Source organism: Callospermophilus lateralis, chromosome 3, assembly GCF_048772815.1.
Source record: "Callospermophilus lateralis isolate mCalLat2 chromosome 3, mCalLat2.hap1, whole genome shotgun sequence".
Classification (NCBI taxonomy): domain Eukaryota; kingdom Metazoa; phylum Chordata; class Mammalia; order Rodentia; family Sciuridae; genus Callospermophilus; species Callospermophilus lateralis.
Genome location: NC_135307.1, coordinates 74,770,865 through 74,786,256, shown reverse-complemented (window position 1 = coordinate 74,786,256; position 15,392 = coordinate 74,770,865). Strand labels below are relative to the sequence as shown.

Here is a 15,392-nt window from a genome sequence, read left to right as displayed (position 1 = left end):
TGGCTCAGGATATGATTCTAAGAATCTGCATTTTTAAAAACTGTTATCTCAAATGACTGAATTCTGACAAAGATGATCTGCAGACCACACTTGGCCCAACACTGGACAGAAGAGGAGAGGTCAATGAAAGCACCAAGATCCTATGGGAGCCACTAGTATCAATTTAAGTCTAAGCAAGCCTACTATTGTGAGCCCACATGCCACACGTCAATAAGAAAGGCATGGGGTTTGATTCATCCATCCAAACATTTGCCAAACACCTGGCATACCTACTGTATGCCAGGCACCAGGTCTGGGGCTGATGTTTTCTAGAAGCCTGATATCCCCTGCTTTACCTTTCTCAGATATACTCCTTTCCCAAACTTTAAAAGACTATGCACTAAACTAAGTAAGTTAACAAACATTATATCTGCATACCTTAGCAATGAATTAAACCAAATGGTGACAGATAACCTCCACAAATCAAAAATCAAATTAAAAAACTCACTCTTTTTGAAATTCTTCTTGCTTGCTCTTAAGTTGACTTAACCTTTCCTTCTTGTCAATAAACCTGTAAGAAAAAAATTCAATGTTTTATTTAATGTTCATTTTTTCCCAGTTCATTGACATTATACAGGTCCCTGAGAGTTGATCATTTCTGTGAAAATGACACAGTTCTTAATGTAACAGAGATCCTCAATAGGATGCACACAGCTAGTTGCTGGGTTTATAAAATGTTTACAAATTCTTTCTCCCAACAGGTTAAATTATTTTTCAAAGGATGCACATGAGAATACTAAAATAAATTTGAATTCAAGAAAATTTAGACTGTCTTTTTTTTTTTTTTTAAAACAGTACTGGGGATTGAACCCAGCCAGCACTTACTTCTGAGGTAATCCCCAGCCCTTTTTAAATTTTCTATTTTGAGACAGAGTTTTGCTAAGCTGCCCAGGCTGTCCTTGAACTTTTTTTTTTTTTTTTTTTTTGGTAATGGTAATTGAAGCTAGGGGCACTTTAACTACTGAGCCATATCCCAGTCCTTTTTCATATTTAGAGATAGGGTCTCGCTAAGTTGCTGAGGCTGGCTTTGAACTCATGATCCTCCTGCCTCAGTCTCCTAAATTGCTAGTATTACAGATGTTTGCTACCATGCCCAGCTGACCTTGAACTTTGATACCCCACCTCAGCCTCCTAAATTGCTGGTATTACAAGTGTGTGCCACCATGCCTGGCTTGATGTTTCCATTACAAAAATAATTTTAATTATATAATTATCTATAGTCCCCCTATAGTGCAATAGCACATCAGAACCTCTTACTTCTATTTAGTATCCACTGACCACCCTCCCTTGATACCTCCCTCCTCACTACTTTCTCTGACTCTTGTAATCACCATTCTACTCAATTTCTATGAAACTAACCTTTTTAGATTATACACATAAGATCATGTGGCACTTTTCTTTTTGTGCCTAGCTTGTTTCACTTAACACAATGATCTCCAGTTCCATCCATGTTGTTGTTAATGCTTTCTTCCATTTTAATATAGTTAAAAAACTTCCCTCTGCTTGTTTAGCTACAGCCTAAAATTTTTGATGTGATATATTTTCATTATCATTTAATTTAAAACTCCTTATTTTCCAGAAGATTCCTTCTTTGCCCCATAAGTTATTTAGAAGTGTACTACTTAGCTTCCAGATATATAGGTTTTTTAGGTAATTTATTGTTACTGTCTTCAAATGTAACTCAGATATAGGCACGGTATACTCTGAGACTTTAATGTTTCATAGTGTGTCTAATGGCCTTGCATATGGTCTGCCTCTGTGAAAGTTCCATTTGCACTGGAAACAATGAGTGTTTCACAGCTATCGGGTACAATGTCTAAATTGTGGGCTACCTGACAGTGTAAAAAAAAATTATTCAGATTTTTCACATCTGTGCTGGTCAGTATGGTGGCCACCAGCCACATGTGACTACTAAGCACCTAAAATGTGTTCTGCTACTTAATTAGGACTTGGGGGATAGAAAGTATGACTAACAGCATGCAACTAATTATGAATTGAGCAAACAGTGGGTCACTATTTTCAAGGGGACTGGGTAATGACACATGCAACAGTAATATGGTATTGAGTCCAAGAATAGGCTTTTAGCCATCTCCTGAATTCCTAGTATAAATGAAAACAATTTAGCAGAACCATCACAACCCTAAAAATAATCTGGACAGAGAAATCTCTCTAAAATATTATTTCTATAACCCTTACTTTGAAACATACCAAAGACATCAACTTCTAAATGTAAAGGATAAAATGATATAATTGTGACCCTACCGTTTAATAGTCACTGAAAATGTATGACATATTAATCAAAAAAGCAAATCAAGTAATATTATATGGAATAAGATTATAAATTTATAATGTGACAATTTAAATTAAATCTTTAGTTCCTCAGCTGCACTGACCACACTGCAATAGGCACCCTGACTTATTGGGACAGTATGGACACAGAACAGTTCCCTCACCACATAAAGTTCTACTGGATAGCACTGCAAAGTCCATAAGGTGGCAGCCGCATGAAACAGTATTAGGTCACTCAGAAAACAATATGTAAACAAGCCCACAGACTATCAATTGACTTATCAGGTATTTTCTATGTGCCTAACAAAGCATCCTCCATAATATTAAGAAATCTAATTATATATTCTTCTGTTCACTGTGCATTCTCAAATGTATCATTTGTTACATGCTTCCACTTCCTTGTATCAAAAATGGCAAACTAATGTGATATTTTACTTCTATCTCACTAAGACAACATGGTGATTTATGTTCTGATACTCTGAAGGAAATTACAAACTCAAGACTGTCCAACCAAGCAAGAGACACACAAGAAAGATAAAATCTTGCTCTCTGGGTCTATAAAAATTTTGGGGGGTCTGTTGGAAAAATGCCACTGTGCCCTAAAACCATGTAGGATGAAAGACAACTATGTCCGGCTTCACCCGGAGCTGGCTCATTCTCATGGACTTTGTTAGAAACACACCCCCTTTAAAAACAAACATAAGATAGCAATAGCAATAACAACAGATAACGATTTCTACTGGATCAAATACTTTGTGAGTCATGTTAACCCTCATGAAGGAGAATAAAAAGAGGTGGCACTAACAAAGCTAGCCAGCAGATGCTATCATGAACGTAGCTGGGTCCACATGACATGTCAAGTGCTCACTTGTTACACTCATCCATTCTTCGCATTCTCCAACCCACCACTCATGGAAATGGACTCATCCCACCATCCTGTGTGTTTTCAATATGGTTTACAAGAAAGAACTAAGAAGATAGTCACTACATTCAAACATATTTTATCTTAAAAGGTGGGTGGAGAGAGGTGGATTTATGTTTTACATACTGTTTTGCAAGTTGGGTTTGTTTTCATTGAATAAATATCATTAAAGTTACATAAACCCTTACCCTTTTGTTTGTTTAATGATTCTAGTTTTTGTGATATCTTCTGAAAGAAATCTGCCAGTGAACCTGTTCCATACAAGGCATTTCCTGTAGTTTCTCTTCCAATTAAAAAATACCTTCTTGATGGGTGTGGTGGTGCACACTTGCAATCCCAGCAAACTGGGAGGCTAAGGCAGGAATTGTGCAAGTTTGAGGCCAGCCTCAGCAACTTAGCAAGATCCTGTCTCAAAATAAACAATTAAAAGGTCTGGGGCTGGGGTTGTGGCTCAGAGGTAGAGTGTTCACCTAGTATGTGCGAGGCCCTGGGTTCGCTCCTTAGCACCACATAAAATGAAATAAAGTTACTGTGTCCAACTACAACTAAAAAATAAATTTAAAAAAAAAAAGGTCTGGAGATGTAGTTCAGTGGTAAAGTATACCTGAGTTCAATCCCCAGTAACAAAAACAAAACAACAATAACAACAACAACAACAAAAACCCATATCATGTACTAAATTCCTCCATACTTGTAAGATTTAAGGTTTTTTGCTCCCTAAAAAATTACTCCCTAAATTGACTTTGTTGTTTCCTAAATTCTCCCATATTTTCATGATTTATTTTTTCCTCATTAAAAAAAAAATCACTCCCTTAGGCTGGGGAGTAGCTCAAAGATAGAGCACTTGCTTACCAAGTACGAGGCCCTAAGATTGATCTCAGCACCACCCATGCAAAACCTACTCAAAATTGACTTTCATAGTGCCCCTGCAGTAGGGACTGATGAAAATTAGGAGAGGGTTTGGTCACAGAGCCCAGTGGTATGAGAGAGCACAGAGCCCAGTGGCATGAGAGAGCACACAACCCAGCTCAGGTCTCAAGAGGGAGCTTTCTGGGAGTGATACCTTTCCAAGCTGAACTGTGAGGATGAGTTATGGTTGGCCCTGTTAAGGGAAGGAAGGCATTACAGGCAGAGGGAATTGGGCTTTGCAAAAAATTTCTGTCTTGAACACCAAAACATTTCAATACACCAAGCAGGTAACAGGGATACAATATGCTGTTAATGAGGCAATGATGAGACCCTGATTCCACTCTGCTCCCTAGCTATAATCAAGAGGGCTGAGTGGATCTATCCACAGTTCAGACAACTCACATCAATCTATCCTATACTACCAGAACAACAGCACTAGGCATTCACTCTATTAGCATTCCATATTATTAATTCTGTACTAGGGATAATTAGCACCATAACACCTGCAACTTACTGAGCACTTACTATGTTACATGCCAAGCAAAACACCTTTCATAAGATAATTATAATCCCTCTACCTGCCTGCTCGGTCCTTTCACTCATCTTAGAGCCACATGTATACCCTATGCCTAAGGTTATGGCAATACTTCAGTCTGAGAGACACTACTAATGTATTTAAGAAAGACAAAAATGACACATTATATACATGTACTGAAATGTCACACTCCATAAACATGTACAATTATATGTCAAATGGACAAAAATGCATTAAAAGAAATTCCTCTGAGGTAGGCCTGGAGGTGCATGCCTATAATCCAGGGACTCAGGAGGCTGAGGCAGGATCCCAAGTTTAAGGTCAGCCTAGGTAACTAAATTAGACTTTTTCTCAAGATAAAAAATAAAAAGGTCTAGGGATGCAGCTCAGTAGTACAGTGCCTCTGGGTTCAATCTGCAGTATTGGTGATGATGGTGGTGGTGGGGGAATGGCAAATGAAGGCCTGAAAAAAATACACAAAATCTTTGGAACTATAATGCATTTGAAGGAATCAAGGAAACAGATCAGAGATAAAAAGAGATTTGTTTGAAGGTGTCAGTCAGTCATAATAGCAAAATATTGGAAACAATTTTAATGTTCACTATGACAATTATGATGGCTATGAAGGAGACTAAAATATTTTATGGGAAAAGATGTGAGTATGTTTTTATGACATGCTTTGTTTCAAGAAGCAGAACTATATACATGTGATATGATTCTAAATATATATAAATATCCACAATACTGAAAGGAAGTATAAAAAATAAACAGCTGTGAAAATCTGAGTAATATCTATTTCTTTCTGTATGTGCTTCTGGACAATTTTTTTATATTAATTATATATATCTTTATAAAAAGGTTTAAAAAAAAGAAAAAAGCATCAATCAATTAAAAAGTACTCATGCTCTCCTTCTGAGGATCAACCCCACTATAAAAAATATATATATAATTCCCCCACTGCATCTAAAGTTCTTGAGACAGATCATACCCTTTCCGGTTTCTTAAATATGGAGGTGGAGGGGGGCAAGTGAAGAGAATTAACTTTCAGCTCAGTGGGAGAGAATTTCCCAGTCCCTGATTTTGGCACAGGTTGCTGTAGAGTGTTAAATGACACTTTCTCTGCTTCCTGGATGTGACCTCCTGAGCAGTTTTCCTCTGCCACTTCCTTCTGCCATGATGTTATGTCTCTCTTCCAGCCCAGAAGTACAGAGTTGACCAACCATAGACTGAACTTCTGAAATCAAGGTATTAAGATTCATTTAAGAGACGCTCTCCCCACACCAGGAGGAAAGGAATAACCTTATCTCTGAAGACATAAAGACAGAGAAGAATCTGAACAACAGGTCTTGCAATTTCCCCCAGTTTCTTTCTTTTTTAAAATTTTTTGTAGTTGTAGATGGACAGAATGCCTTTATTTTATTTGTTAATTTTTATGCAGTGCTGAGGATCGAACCCAGTGCCTCACATATGCTAGGCAAGTGCTTTGCCACTGAGCTACAGCCCCAGCCCTCCCCCCAGTTTATTTCCACTAGATCATACTCTTTTGTCTTAAATCATATTTCTGACTGACCATTCTTGCTCAAGACTAAGCATAAAAATACACAGGTTGAAAAAGAATAAAAATCAGACAGTAAGAGCTGGGTGCAGTGGTGCACACCTATAATCCCAGCAACTTTGGCAGCAGAGACAAGAAAATCACAAGTTTGAGGCCAGACTCAGCAACTAGTAAGAGACCCTCTTAAAAAACAACAACAACAAAAAAAACAACTGGGGATGTAGCTCAGTGGTGGAATGTCCCTCCTCCCCAAAAAAAGGAGAAAATTAGTTAGCAGAGCCTTCTCTACCATGTTATGTGCCAAAGCTACTGAATAAATAAATAAATAAGTTTAAATAAAAATGGCTGAAGAATTAAATATTTATTGAAATGGAATACTAACATGGTAAGAATTACTTGTTATCAAATTTTCATTTATTTTTGGTGCTGGGGACTCTCAAAAGTTAAGCACAAACCCTGCCACTGAGCTACACCCAAATTCCTTCATCCTTAAATTCGTAAGGCATTCAAAAATATGAAAAACATACTCCAGTGGTAGGAAAAGAGGTTAATAAAATAGAAATAAACCATTTTCCAGTTTCCTCACTTGTAAGATAGGAATTACGCTTATGTTTTACTTGGCTATAGAGATTAAATAAAAGAAATGTGAAAGTATCAGGTTCAGACACTTGGCACATAACATATGCTAGTCTCCCATTTGTTCACTGCAATGAGTGATTTTTACATTTTACTACATATTAAACTGAACTACAGAATCAGACCATGTGAAGAGACTAAAGAACTGTGAAACTAGGGATAAGAGGGTCCTAATACCTGCTGTGTCTGCACATGTAAAAAGAATGTGCTTTAAATGTCACTATTCATCTTACTCTAAAGCATCCTTTAGAAATGAAAATAGAAAAATTCATTTTTGTTTACAAAATAGTAAACAGAAAAATAAAAGGGAACATTTTGTATAACTTATTTTTCATGAAGTGGCTGAATGATTGTAACTCTAGATTTTTAAAACAGGAATTTTACAGTTGTAAAAGAGTAAAATAGAAAAAACAGATGTAAAAGATGTTTATGTATAATAGATGCAAAATAAAAACTACCCTTGCAAAATAGTATGTATCTATATATCTCATTTCAGCATAGATATGCAAGAAAATATTGAGACTACTCCTCATCTAAAATAGAGATACTGCTACATGGTAGGATTGAGAGACTTTGTATCTAAGATGTTTGGACATTTTAAAATCCCATATTTATAAAATTGCATTTTACATGTTTCATCAATATAAAAATTCAAACTAATCAAATTCAACCATATTTTGAAGAAAAATAGACACCCCCCCCATAAAAAAAAAGTTTCTGAAATTTTAAAGAGAAGCAAGTTGTCACAAAGTTACTGTTTCCCAAGTGGAAGACCCACCACCAAAGTGGCCTTCTGAGATTCAGGGTTACAATGTTTATTTGAGGAAGGTCAACTCTGGAAGAATTCAGGAAAAACAAATTTATCTGAAACATATTTTAAAGGGCTAAATTTAGAAACACTCAATAAAATCTCACATTAATACCTTTTCTACGACCCAGATCTCTAAAGCATCTTGCTCCTTTTTGGCAATTTTTAAAAGAAAACCCAGACCTCTGAGATATGTCACTGACTGCTCTGCCATACTCGGGTAAGCACCAGGCTTTCAGCAAGTGTCGATTTCATCAACACATCAATTCAGTACTTTCCCTACCAACAGCAAATTGCAAATCCCAGGATTATTTTTATAATCATACTTTATGCTTTATTTTCCGTAAGTGCTATATGGCTTTGGTGTTTGAAGAAGACTTTAGATTATGAAAACTCTTTTAGGTTATGACAGGTTTTGAAAACACAGTGTAGATATGATGAGCACTGGAGACAATCTTCTGAACGTTGGGTCTGGGGATAATTAGAACCTGGCAAAATAACAGATGGAGCTACCTGGAGGTGAGCGAACCCTGCCCCAGGAATCTTCCCACCCTGGTAGGGTGCACAGGCTCAGGGCACTGGCTTTCTGGATTCAGCCCCAGGCCTTGGCTTAGTTGAGCTTATGTAACCCTCTGAGATATAGCTCAATCTGTGTAACAACATGATATTGTTAAACTCAATTTTAAAATACAGTTCAGATTTAGAATTTAAGAATTAGCACAGACCATGAGTAAATCAGCCCCCAAAATGCTGAGCCTTGGATTTCTATCTTTAAAATGGGTTCATAACTCATGAGGGTGTAGTAAGGCACAAATGAGCCAGTAAATGTGAAACCTTTTATAAATTCTAAAAGATATCCAGTGATACTGATTAAAAACAAAAACTGTATTTTTCCTGTAATCCCAGCAGCTTGGGAGGCTGAGGCAGGAGGATCATGAGTTCAAAGCCAGGCTCAGCAATTTAACAAGGCCCTAAGCAATTCAATGAGACCCCATTTCTAAATAAAACATAAAAAAGGGCTGGAGATGTGGCTCAGTGATTAAGCATCCCTGGATTTAATCCCTAGTACCAAAAGAAAAAATGACATCCCTCAAAAAAAAAAAAAAAAAAAAAAAAAAAGACCCTGTTATTTTCTTAGCAAATCCACATTTTGGGGGGGGAGACACTAGTGATATGCTGCATGGGATGTGATGACAACTTTCCTAAAATACATAATCAGACAACAGTGAGTTAATAACCTCTTTCTAAAGATGAGGAGCCTAGCCACCCTGTAGGGTTTTTCTGCTGAAGCAGCACACAGAACTGAATTCTTAAGACAATAGATTTTTATAGGTCACCATGAGTGACAACCAAAAAGATACAGGAAAAGGGAAGGGCAATATCTAAAGGATACTTTCTGGGTACTGGCTGAGACTTCTCCTACAGAAACATCAGCATCAGCACAGAAATTTACAGTAACATCCAAATTTCTTCTCATCTTTTATCCTATCTATCAGTTTGCTTAGTGCCTGCATTTCTGTTTCCTGGAAAAAGTATAATCATAATACCCACATAGTTCTAAAATGTGTCTTTTTAATCCATACTTGAAAACTTGCTGGTTTCTAAACCAGCAGACAGGCCGAGCTTGGTGGCATATGCCTGTAATCCCAGTGGCTCAGTGGCCAAGGCAGAAGAATCACAGGTTTGAAGCCAGCCTCAGCAATCTACCAAGGATCTAGGCAACCCAGTTAGTACCTATCTCAAAATAAAAAACAAAAGGATGTGGCTCAGTGGTCAAGCACACTTAGGTTCAATCCCTGGTAACAACAACAACAACAACAACAACATACCTGCTGACAGATTTCTCAGATCTCATTCCTGGCCCCATTCCTCCACCTATCATGAACTGATAACCAATTTCTTGGTTTGGGGTGGAAAGATTACTCAACCTACCAGTTATCTATGCTGATAATATCTATGCTTAGAATGCTCTTTGAGTCAGATAAATGTATAATCCAGAAAATTACACTCCTGTTAAAAGGCCTGTAATTTTAAACTGTTCAGAAGTTACTACACCCAAAGATTATACTGCTTGTTATCATTCCTCTCCTAAGGGAACCTAAGTTAAAATGTGGACAAAAAGGCAGAAAAGAACATGTTGTTTTAAGACTAGGGGCAAGGAAGACGATAAGGAAGGATCTTGTGGGTGAGGATACAAAAGTTATGAGGTTATCCCACAAAACAAAGAAGGATTAAGTTTGGATATTTTTCCAACAAACCTATATGCGACATTCATACGGTTCACCGAAGTATATGACATAGACTCCCTTCTTGGGAGTTACAGGAACTATTGTGAGATAGATTTATTCAATACCTAATTTCCCTTGAACCGCTAAGCCATTAAAACTAGCAGTCAGTGTAAATCCTTGAGAGCAGAGACCCATCTTTCTCTGTAACTTGCCAGAATGTTTTATGCATATAATGGTACCCAATGAGAAACCATTAAAAATTAGTTGGCTATTAGGACAGTGGTCCTGGATCTCAAAAGATTCTTTCACCCTACTAGACACTGAGCAACATCTGGAAACAAAGAAAAACAAAACCCTCTTTTAAAGGCACATGGAGTTCAGAGATGGGAGAAAGAAGGGAAGCTGGTTGAACAGACCTCTGTGGCAGTCCTGTTACCCCTGAACCTCAAGCTCTCTTTTGTAGCTCCAAATTATGAATCGTTGGGGAATTTGCTCTCCATTTTTTCTGTTTGGTCAGGAAAAGAAATCCAATATAATAAATTATTTTTCTGAATATTCACTGTAATGCTAAAATTTGGCAAAGAATCTATATGTAAGGGTTTTTTTTGTTTTTTTTTTTGTTTTTTCAAGGCTGGGGATTAAACCCAGGGCCTCACACATGCTAGGGAAGCACAATCTACCACTAAGGTCCACCCCCCCACACCCACCTAAAGTTTTAAAAGTAGTTTTGCCTTTTCCCTTTCTTTGATCATGGTCTATGTGCCATCTCCTGCTGCTAAGTCATGCTTTCATGGAACTACATTCTGGATACAGATATTTTTCTCAAATAGCATTACACACCATGCCTACCACCAAACAAGAAATAAACTGAATGTTATTATGACAAATAATGGTGATAGATGGAGGTGGAAATCTACCTCATTGAGGAAGGTCAGGGAAGCCCTCACTGAGGAAGTGACATTTAAGTCTGGAGATTAAAGTTAAGGTAACAGACAAAAAGAAAAGTGATGTAAGCAGAAGGGACAGCATGTGCTTAAGGATTTTAGAGAAGGTCATGACTATGGAGCAGTGAATAAGAGGGGGAGCATGACATGCATTTTTTTTAAGTGCCTAATATTTGCTAGACATCCTGCTAGGCCCTTTGTATGCATGCTTTTATAAAATCATTACTAGACACTTGACACCCAATCTTTTTCAAAATGAAAAAGGCATAAGAGGTTAAGAAACTTGGCCCAAATCACATAGTAAGTTGTGGGATCTGGATTTAATTAGATGTAGCATGAATGCAAAGCTCACATTTTTAACTCAACCTTATAGCCAAAGTTAGAGAAGCAAGCAGCTGCCAAATCACATGGGGCTTCATATGCCTTTGCAAGGAGATTGGATTTTATTTTAAATGAAGTGGAATGCCATTGAAAGATTTAAGCAACAGTGGCATTATCTGCTTTACATTTCTACTGAAGCTGCTGTGAGGAGAGAAGTGGGAGGGGGAGTCTTGAGTAAAAGATCATTAAGTAGTAACAATGGAAAAAACAGTGTCCAGGATCAGAAGTGGACACGTTCAAGATGTATTCTAGTGTCAGACTGCATTAGGCCAATGACTTAGATGTAGGGAATACAAGAAAGGAGAAGGCTAACCTAACTCCAGGGCTTCTAGCTTTGGATCAGGAATAGTCCAGGAATAGATTAGTTGCAAAGGAGGGGTAGATTCATTCAATCATTTCATAAACCTTTATTGAGCTATGTGAAGATAGAACAGTGTACATAAAGTCTTGCCTGCATATAGTTTTACATCACTGGAGTGGGGGGCACAGTTAGACAAATTAACCTGTGAACCATCCAATGATGATAAGTGATACGGAATAAAGCAGGTTAAAGAGGTTACTATTTTAATTGAAGAATCCTAAAGAGTCTTTCTAATATATAAACAGGATTTAAACAAAACAAACTGTCCTGAATATTTTGGGAGAAAAGATTTTGGCAATCTGAATGTGACTGCGAAGGCCCTCAGAGAGTGTTCTTGGACTGACAAAGAGGCCAAGGTGGTAAAAGAAAGTAGGTAAAGAAGATAATGAGATTAGATCAGAGGAGGAACAGATGATACAGAACTTTGGTTGAGGATTTGGCTTTTACTTGGGGCAAAATGGAAAAGTGCTGACAATTTGAACAAAAGAATGAAGGAGTAGCATTACTCTGACTACAAGAAGGAAATTGCAATAATAGGGCAGGCAAGGGTGGAAGCAGAGACACAAGAGGCAGTAATCCTCTAGTGGATCATACCAGGTGATGGTGAGAGGATAAGATTCAGTACAGGTTTTGAAGAGTAGATAGGATTTGTTGATGAAATTAAATATAGCTGCTTAACACTGGAGTTAAAGAGGACTGGAAGATTTTTCTTTTTTGGCCTACATAAAGGAAAAATGACATTGGCATTTACTGAGTTGGTATGAGGTATGAGGAATATATTTATAAATTTAAAATCAAGAGTTCAGTTTGCCATATTAAGATGGGATACTTAAGTTTAAGGCTTGTGGCTCTTAAACACAGATGTTGAATAAGCAGCTGTTTTCTGGATTTCAGAGAGGTCCAAGTTGAAGATATATGACTGATAAATATGGGTGGTTGGTAAAGTCATCTAATGCATCATTGTGGCAGGTGCCAATTTTTTTTTAAAAATGTACATATCTCCTTAAAAGAGAAAAGAACTCCCATCTATGAACACAAGGATACTAGGAACGTGAACAATTCCCAAATCTAGAGGTTGTAGAGTCCAGTAATTAAATGCATGGGTATACAAATCCACATTGTCTGGGTTTTAATTCTGATCCTTACTCTTATTATCGGTATGAGGTAGGGCAAGGCACTTACTGTGCCTTGGTTTTCTCAGTAATAAATTGGGGATAACTTACTGGGTTATTGTAAAAGAATACACCGATAACTCTTTGAACATGAAAGTTCAGATATCTTACCATCATTGCAACTAAACTAGTGAAACAAAGTATGGGAATGGAAGACCCTACTGTTAATCATGCTTTTTCAAGACCTTTAGCAGGGCTTGTGGCTCTATTTAGATTCCAAATTGAAGCCATAACACATTGCTAAATGCAATTTTCTTAACTAAAGGCCTACAGCTCCGGATGTGAATTTTAAAACAAAGTCAAAACACCTCAAACTCTAGGCAGCCAAAATAATCTTCAGAGATAGGGAGGAGGGAAAGGGAGCAACCAGCTAGTCCTAGTTCACACACTGGAGTAAGATCATTTGATAAAAAGGCTTATCTGTGACTCGGACTAACAGGGCCCAAGTGTCTCTCAGTTATTTGATTCTCTCTTCATCTATCCTCTTGAGACAAATGATAATGACTGTGCTTCCGAAGATAGAAAAAGGTTAAACCAAGCTTTATGAATGGGACTATAGCAAAGAAATAGGACTCCCACTCTATGGCAGCAACAGGGGAGGACTTCTCCCGAGAACCACCATCTATTCCTCTTTCCCTAGTATCCAGTAGTACAGTGGGGTCAAACTCCTCTCAGTGATGAGAGTAATGGGTGAAGGAGAAACAGCGACCTTCTCTCACCCGACACCCCCAACCCCGACTCTGTTTACTGGCAAGCAAGCGCCGGCGTACAGCCACTACCCCTCCCCCGATGCCTGGCATCCGGACCAATACTAGGGGCCCCGGGCCCTAACCTCCAGTGTTTGATCGCCGGGCAAGAGAGACAGAGAAGAAACAATAGGGCCGTGGCGGCCGCCGTACCTCTCCCGGTCCCGGCCATCGAAGTAGACGAAATCGCCGCTCTGGACACACTTGGCGCAGGTCAGCCGCCGGCGGGTGGTGTTGCAGAGCGGACACCGCTCGACCGCCACGTACAGCCCCTCAGCGTCATCCACGGAGTCCACCAGGTCCCGGGCGAGCGTCTGGGGCCCGCAGCCAGGAGTCTCGGGCGCCCGGGCTCCCTTCCCACTGGGAGACGCCATGATGGCCTGAGCGCAGGGCCGGTCACGTGGGATTTTGTTTTCAACCAGGTGCATCCTGGGCGCGGAGGAGGGGCCTAGGAAGCGCGCTGGGTGGGCGTGGGTCTTGGAGGACCCCGGCCCACCTCGGCTGCCTCTTCGTCAACCTTCCGAGCCGCAGCGAGTTCTATCCACGGCGAATCCGCCAAACAAAGCATCGACTGCTGGACGAGGTCAAGGTTGCGAGTTACCGCCTCAAATTTATGCAAAAAATAGCTATACGATGCCCTAAGTATCCTGGGGGAAAGGAATGGGAAACAGAACAAGGGAATTCGATTTTCTAAGGATGCTTTTCAGTTTGGCTAAAACCACATGAAAAAGTTGGGTGAGGGGTTGGGTCTTGGAGCCAGGTAAAGTTTGGCTCACCCACCTACTTAATAGCTGCGTGATTTGGAGCAAATTCTTTAACCTGTTTCTTTCCTCCTCGTAAATGGATATAATTACAGTACCTCTCTAGTGCCATAAGAATTAAGTAGGTCCATTTAATAATCTCATACTTTGCCTCTATCAACCAGTGAAACCAACCAAACTGAATGTGTAGATCAAAGTTGTGTGTTTTTGAAAGCAATTCTAATAACTAATGGCCAACCTTCCTTCCCGACCCCATGTTCTGAAAGAATCTGAACTAGGTAGGTTAGGGTTTCCCTTCGAGTAAGTTTCTGGGGGTTAAGTAAGGTGGTGGGTGAGAAGGTTCGACTGTCTCTAAACTACAGGATAAAAAAGAAAAGTAGGTTTGTGGGTCAAATCATTTAGACCGATTCTCAAGGATTATTTCTGTAGAATTGCCACCGACTACTGCCCTGAACTTTCTACTTGGGAATTCTCTCCAAGTTCCACACGCAGAGACTCAGAACTGTCTCCTCGGTATGAAGAGATGTTCTGAAGCCATCACTTACAGTCTCTGCATTAGAGACTGAAGTGTCTCTTGAAGGACATAAGCAATGCCTCGTAGGTAATGTTAGTCCCATCCCTGTTAACCCGACATCTCCGTAAATGCTGGTGATGCTACAATCTAGTTAGGTCTTCAGTCTGTTCCCTTTGCACCTCCATCCTCAGTCTTATCTGGGTTACTTTAATACAGTTACTATGGACTCTAAGAGTATGCAGAAAATAATCTGTATTGTTTCCAAAATGGCTTACTCTAAACCTGAATGGTTCCTGAAAGTGAGATTTTTTTAATATTTTTTAGTTGTAGTTGGACACAGTACCTTTACTTATTTTTATGTGGTGCTGAGGACCAAACCCAGGGCCTCACACATGCTAGGCAAGTGCTCTATAGCCGAGCTACAGTCCCAGCCCAAAAGTGAGATTTTTTTTTTTTTTATAAGAGAGAGAGAGAGAGAGAATTTTTTAATATTTATTTTTTTAGTTTTTGGCGGACACAACATCTTTGTTTGTATGTGGTGCTGAGGATCGAACCCAGGCCGCACGCATGCCAGGCGAGCGCGCTACCCTTG

The 15,392-nt window shown here is 39.0% G+C and overlaps 1 protein-coding gene across 1 annotated transcript in view; it reads right to left on the bottom strand.

Annotated features, from left to right (window-relative positions):
- Positions 1-13,899, bottom strand: part of Atg14 (autophagy related 14) — a 39,427-nt gene extending 25,528 nt beyond the window's left edge. The window contains exons 1-2 of the mRNA XM_076850468.2: positions 13,679-13,899; positions 488-550 (exon numbers count right to left, since the gene is read on the bottom strand). Coding sequence (XP_076706583.1) covers positions 488-550; positions 13,679-13,899 — 284 coding nt within the window. The remainder of the gene's footprint in view (positions 1-487; positions 551-13,678) is intronic.
- Positions 13,900-15,392: the final 1,493 nt, after the last annotated feature.